Raw genomic sequence first — 6,384 nt, 5'->3', positions numbered from 1 at the left:
GTCTCCTCTGTGACCTCCCTGATGTCCCTGGCTTGGGTGCTAGCCTCATATCACAAGCTGCTGCGGGACTCCAGGGACGACAAAAAGAGCATGAGCTACCGAGGGGCCCTGCTGCACCTCCTCTGGCGCCTCTTCACCATCTCCTCCAGAGTCCTCTCTTTCGCCCTCTTTGCTTCCATCTTCCAGCTCTACTTTGGCATCTTCGTGGTGGTGCACTGGTGCGCCATGGCCTTCTGGATCATCCACGGCGGCACGGACTTCTGCATGTCCAAATGGGAGGAGATCCTCTTCAACATGGTGGTAGGGATCGTGTACATTTTCTGCTGGTTTAACGTCAAGGAAGGGCGGACTCGATACCGAATGTTTGCGTATTATACGATAGTCTTGACCGAGAACGCCGCCCTGACGTTCCTTTGGTATTTTTACAGAAACCCGGAGACCACCAACGCGTACGCGCTGCCAGCACTGTGTTGTGTCTTTGTTAGCTTTCTGGCCGGGATCTCGCTCATGCTCTTGTATTACGGGGTGCTGCATCCCATGGGGCCGCGAGCTAAGATCTTTGCGAGCTCCTGTTGTGCCGAGCTGCTCTGGGGCATCCCTCTGCCCCCCGATGTTGAGCCCATGGCGCCTCAGACCCCTGGGTACCGGGGGACCCAGGTCACGCCCACCAGAGCCGTCACGGAACAACAGGAGGATGTCACGGCCGACACTTGCCTGCCCGTTTTCCAAGTGAGACCCGTGGAGCCTTCTACCCCGTCGGGGCGTCCTTCCCACCCAGAAGGGCCCCTCATTAAGATTGACATGCCAAGAAAGAGATACCCAGCCTGGGATGCCCATTTCGTAGACAGGAGGCTGAGGAGGACCATTAACATCCTGCAGTACGTGACCCCCACCGCGGTAGGCATTCGGTACCGGGACGGACCGCTGCTTTACGAATTGCTGCAGTATGAGTCTTCACTCTGAGCCCCCGGGCCCAGGTGGAGAGGGGACCTCAGCCGGTGGCGGTCAACACCGCGTGCGAGAGATCCGCCCCGCCCTGCCCCGTACACAGAAACACCACCTCCACCTCCACCACCACCATCAATGCCACCACAGAAGGGTGCCGGGTCTCAGCCCTTCAGATAAGCTTTCTTTCCAGCGCTGTATGTATACAAAGATATTCTCTATGTTTTGTAAGTAACGACACAAAGAAAACCTTGCTTTTGTTTTCTACACACACACAGTATGGAAAAATCCCACACCAGGGTGGAGGGGGGGCTGTCTCCACTCAGACAAAAAAGTCTTAGACCTTCACACCAAGTGTAGATCATCCATGGGATTGGTGCTGATGGAAAGAACAAATCTAAACAAACAAACAAATTGTACCTTAACACCAAGTGTAGATCATCCATGGGATTGGTGCTGATGGAAAGAACAAATCTAAACAAACAAACAAATTGTACCTTAACACCAAGTGTAGATCATCCATGGGATTGGTGCTGATGGAAAGAACAAGTCTAAACAAACAAACAAACAAACCTCCAACTGCCTTACGCCCTCAGGTGCTGGGTTTGTTACGCTGTCTGCTCCCCGAGGGACAGTGCAGCCCCGAAAAATCTAGACGCAAAACAAACCACCTGCGAAAAAGCGCAAACAAAGCCCTTGTTCCTGCTATCTGACATTCTAGGGAAGGAAACAAATTCACCAAAAGCAACGCCAGTCTCCTCTCCCGCCCCCGCCCGGCCCCCACTCGCCAGCCTTCCCGGAGCCCAGCAGTGCTTTGGCCCGCGAGGGCTGGCGAGCTGTCTGAAGGCTGACCATGTGCCATTGTTCTTAGTGAGCGTCACACTTACTTCTCGGCAGAAGCAAAACTAAAAGCCACCCCACCAATCCGCTAAGAACCGGAGATTCCAAAGCAAATCTCAGAATCGCATAGGTGCCATCCAAGAGAATCGGTAATAATAAAACTCAGCAGAGTAGCAGAAAGCACGCGAGTCAGCCCGCAGGCAGGTGCGCAGGCAGTGACGGCGGAAGGAGTCCGTCCCTTCATCTAAGGCCGCGAAACAGATCTCGGCCACGTGCGGTGGCGGGTCAGGCTGGCTCTGTTGCCACTTGGTGGGAAGCCTTAAACTGACCGGGAAAGAATTCTTCATTTTTCATTTGTGCTTTTTAACAATATTAACACAGGGGAAGATCAGAGAGGGAGAGTGTGTGTCTCTCACACAGTCAGATTGTGATAACGGACCCCTTTGGTGCTTCTGTCTCTCACCTTTGTGGTTGCGGGGAAGTGGCTCAGCTCCCCGGGCGGAGAGGGCGGGCGTGGCTGTGTCTGCGGCCAGGGCGGGCCAGGCGGGGAAGCCGCGGCCGCCGCCGGACCCGCCCCGGTCTGGCTGAGGGGGAGCGTGACGGGTGGGGCCGGGAGGGAGGGGTGGCGCTTCACCTGCAGCCCTGTCCGCCGGGACGGGCGGCCAGACTCACCAGCAGCCCTGGGCCCTCGAGCGTGTCATCCGGGACATTTACTTTCTCACTGTACCCAGCCGGCTGTCTGGAGGTGTTCCAGCTCTGTTCAGTCATTTCTTCGATGTTGTTTTTCCGAGTGTCGCCCCAGGAGGGAGCACTTCTGTTTGGGGGGTGTTTCCATCCCCCACAGCTCTACCTGAGCATTGGGGAAAAAAAAAAAAAAAAAAGAAAAAAAAAAAAAAAACACAAAAAGAAAAAGCCTCCACAAAAGAGAGCTCTATGTAAACATGCATATATATACACACACGATATTTTTAATTCAGTACCATCGTCTGCTCTGTGTAGCTGCGGGTCTTCTTTTTTAAACTCCAGATATAACTATTTAGGGTGCAAAACCTCACACTGAACTGTTCTTAAGTTCAAAGACTGAGGATTATTATTTATGTGTGGGGGCTGTTTTTTTAAACAAATTCAGTGTTATTCCAAGAGGCTTCTCCGTCCCAGCCCCGCCGTCCGGCCGACCCGTCAGAAACAAAAAGGAAAGGGCGTCATTTGCACCTCGGCTGTGAACCGGCCGCCCCTCTCTGCCCGGCCCCTCCGCCTCCTTCATTCCTGCTGGACGTTGCTGCCCTCGCAGGTGGGAAGGAGGGCGGCAGGGGACAGAGCCCTGGCCGCGCCCACGCCAAGGGAGCGTGGCCGCAGCGCGCGGGCCCGGCCCGGACAGGCCCTCCGGCCGCGCCAGCCGGTCGAGCCCGCCGACGGACAGGTGCTTCTCCATCGGTCCTGCTTCCCCGCCGAGGGCAGCTCCGTGTACTCTGCCGAGGCCGGGCCGTGAGGCCATCTGAGAGCCCCGCCGCCGGCTCCTGGGGCTGGTGGGGCCCAGCGACGCCCGAGACCACCAGCACCCCGCAGCCCCCTCCCCCATCCCGCCGTGCGCCCCGCCACCAGGCTCCCGCCGCCTCCTGCCTCTGCTTCCTTTCTCATTCTTGCTGGACACCGACCTCGCTGGTCACTCGCCCCCTGTGCTCCCCGCCCTTAGGGCGTGTGTGCGTGTGTGCGCGTGTGTGCCGGCCGTGCTCTCCTGCGGGCGAAAGGGGGGCTCTGCGCAGTCGCGGGGCTCGCTGCAGGGAGGCAGATGTGCAGGGGGCATTAGGAAAGAGATGGGGCGGGCGAGGGGCCGCACACGGCAGGGAGTCATCTGTGTGGTCAGCGTGTCCACCTCTGGGCAGCCTCTGCCCCCAGCCCAGCCACTGCCTCCCCGGCGGCCTGGCCCCCAGTGTCCTTCCCTGGCCAGCTAACCCTGGGCCTCAGCGTGGGGTCCACACCGTGAGATCTGCTCCCTGGGGCCCATGTTGGCCCCGGAAATCTGCTCTCGTGAACAGCGTGGCCTGCGTGGGAGTCTCCTTCCAAGTCTGCCCCTTGCCTGGACCCCGACCACCCCCTTCAGGGTGACTTGAGGGCCCCGCCCGCCCGCCCCAGCTGCACCCCTGGGAAATGCTTACGCTGTGTTTGTGCTGCAGTCTGGGCAGGGACACCTGCCGAGATAGCCAGCCCCCAGGGCTGCTGTCTGCGAGGAATACGCACTCTGTCCGGAGCCGGAGCCTGAACAGGAAGCTCCTCCTTTCTGTCCTTAGCGCACCCCCAAAACATGCCCCCCGCACCCATGGAAGCTTTCTGTGTCAGAACTGCTGCAGCTGCTCTGAGTCATCGTTTCTGCAGGACAGCAGGGGCGGGGTCACTCTCTCTCTCCCTCACACACCTCTGCACACGCATGGTGCACGGGGAGCTGTGCTTACTGGGGTGCAAGGGTGCGGGGGACACAGGGCGACCCCTCAAGGTTAGCGTTTCCCTCCCACGGCGGCCTCGGCCGCATCAGCAGCACCCATTCTTGCTGTAGGTCACCCCCCACGCGCCCCAGCTGCCGGCCTGCCAGCTTGCCGAGCCCCAGAGCACCCGAGTCCCGTGGCCCCCGTGGGCCCCCCAGTGGGAAAGGCGACGCTGGACAGAGCCGCCACGGCGTGGTGTCCGCGGCCGTCTTCGGCTAGCCGAAGTGTCCTGCTCATGCCGCGTCTTGTGCTGTCGGCCGGACGCGGGAGGCCGTGCTGGCCGGGGCCGCAGCGGTGGCCTCCGCCCCCCGCCGCCCGCCTCCTGCACGCTCGCGGGCTCCGTCCTGCGCCTCCTGGGAAGGCTCGGTGCTTCCTCGCGCCCGCCCCTCCCCCGGCAGTGGCCGGCGGGACGTGGCTGGAGTGGTCCGGAGCCGCAGCTGCGAGTCCACGAACGGCAGCCCCGAGGGCAGCAGAGGGACAGCTGCAGGGGCCCGCGGCGGCGAGCACCGGCGCGGGCCGGGGTTAGACCAGACAGGACGTGAGTGGACCCCGCATGGCGCCGCCTCGCACGAGACGGTGTGGCGTCCCCCTGGCCCACCGCCCTGCCGAGTCCCCAGCGCAGGCACCGACCCGCGCCCAGGCCGGTCAGGTCGGCCGCTGGCCGGGCCCACACCCCGGCCCCGCTCCGAGGCGGCGTGGCAGTTCCCTCTTGGGCGTCGCCGCTTGGTACCTCAGTGCTCCGACGGGCCGTCGGTTTGGGCGGGTGGACTGGCGGTCCGCGCCCTGGCCCCCCTGGCTCTGGGCGAAGAGTGGGGGTGGGGGGGCTTGCCGTGCGCTCTGAGCAGCTCTTGCGCAGGCCTGGCGAGGCGGGACGCTGCGGCTGGCTCGGCGTCCCCTCTGTGGTCACCGACTGCCCCTTCACCTCTGTGCCTTGGTTTCCCGTCTGCTAAGTGGAGAGGAAGAAGGCCAACGTGCTGCCCTCCCCGCAGGGACGCTGTGCAGAGGCGGACACCCCTGCGCGGCGTCCAGAAGGGGGCGGGGCGGCCCCGTGCGTTACCCGGGGGGCGGAGCACGGAAGGACCGTGGTCAACGGGGCCACGCCTGAGAGCCCACGGGGCAGTGGCCGAGCTGGACAGGGAGAAGCCCTGCGTCCCGTCACTCTTAGACCCCTCCCGCCCCGTGGGCGGCGTGTGGGCCCCGGCGGCCAGGACTCACTGGCTCAAGCTGGCCCCTGGGACCCCTGGCAAGTGTCCTGTCGTGGACACTGGTAGTGGGAGAGAAGCTGCGTGACAGCGGGTGTCCCTGTGCCCGGCCGGCGAGAGAGTGTGTGAGTGGAGAGCGCTTGCGTGCTTTTGCTGGCGGGGAGCACTTCGGCAGCCTCAGCCCCCCGCCCCCTCCCCCGCCTCCTCCTTCCCACCCAGAGTCCCCCCATCAGATGGGCTCACCCTCCTGGCCTCTGCAGAGTACAGAAACAAAACTTGGCTTTAAACGCCCTTTGCGTCCGCCGGGCGTGGGCCCGTGGGGCGTCAGCCACCCCGGTGTGCCGCGGGGGCTTGCGGACAGAGACCCCGAGTCGGGGCCGGGGAGCCCCGCGACTGACTTTATCCAAATCAGGGTGTTTTTGTCCCTCCTAATTCGAATTGGAAAACTTAGGTGCATTTCTTTTTCTTTCCTTTTTTCTTTTTTTCCTTTTTTACTATGGTTTGACTGTTATCAATTCAACGACCAAGTCACCCTTTGAGCAAGAACACACGCCCGGCCCGAGAGCCACCTTGTTCTCGGGGCCGAGCCAGGGTGAGGGCAGGTGGGCGCCTGGAGAACGGCCCAGCACTCCCGGGAGCTGCAGCTCCGGTTTCCCATCAGCTCTGAGAACCGATTTTCTAGGGAAAATCCTAGAAGTTTTAAAGACCGTGCGAGGTCAGTCCACCCGGCTCCGGCTCTGGCCCTGGCCTTGGAGTTCTGATGTATTCCGATAGAAAAATTCTCAGAAAAATGGAAAAATTAATAAGGCAGCCCCCGAGCCCGGCCCGCAGGAGCTGGCGGCCAGCGGGCCTCAGACCCCCTCTGGCCCCCCGAGGCCTCCTCCCGCCCCACCTGCCCTGACCCTGCCCTCCTGGCG

At 61.8% G+C, this 6,384-nt stretch overlaps 1 protein-coding gene across 1 annotated transcript; it reads left to right on the top strand.

Annotated features, from left to right (window-relative positions):
- The first annotated feature begins 21 nt into the window (after window positions 1-21).
- XKR6 (XK, Kell blood group complex subunit-related family, member 6) lies at window positions 22-1,127 on the top strand. Its single transcript, XM_004682432.2, has one exon. The coding sequence runs from the start codon at window positions 22-24 to the stop codon at window positions 961-963; it is 942 nt and encodes a 313-aa protein (XP_004682489.2). The 3' UTR covers window positions 964-1,127.
- Window positions 1,128-6,384: the final 5,257 nt, after the last annotated feature.

Source organism: Condylura cristata, unplaced genomic scaffold (genome assembly GCF_000260355.1).
Source record: "Condylura cristata isolate star-nosed mole 26May11 unplaced genomic scaffold, ConCri1.0 scaffold00014, whole genome shotgun sequence".
Lineage (NCBI taxonomy): Eukaryota > Metazoa > Chordata > Mammalia > Eulipotyphla > Talpidae > Condylura > Condylura cristata.
Note: the sequence above shows the minus strand (reverse complement) of the source record. Positions and strands in the feature narration are given on the sequence as shown.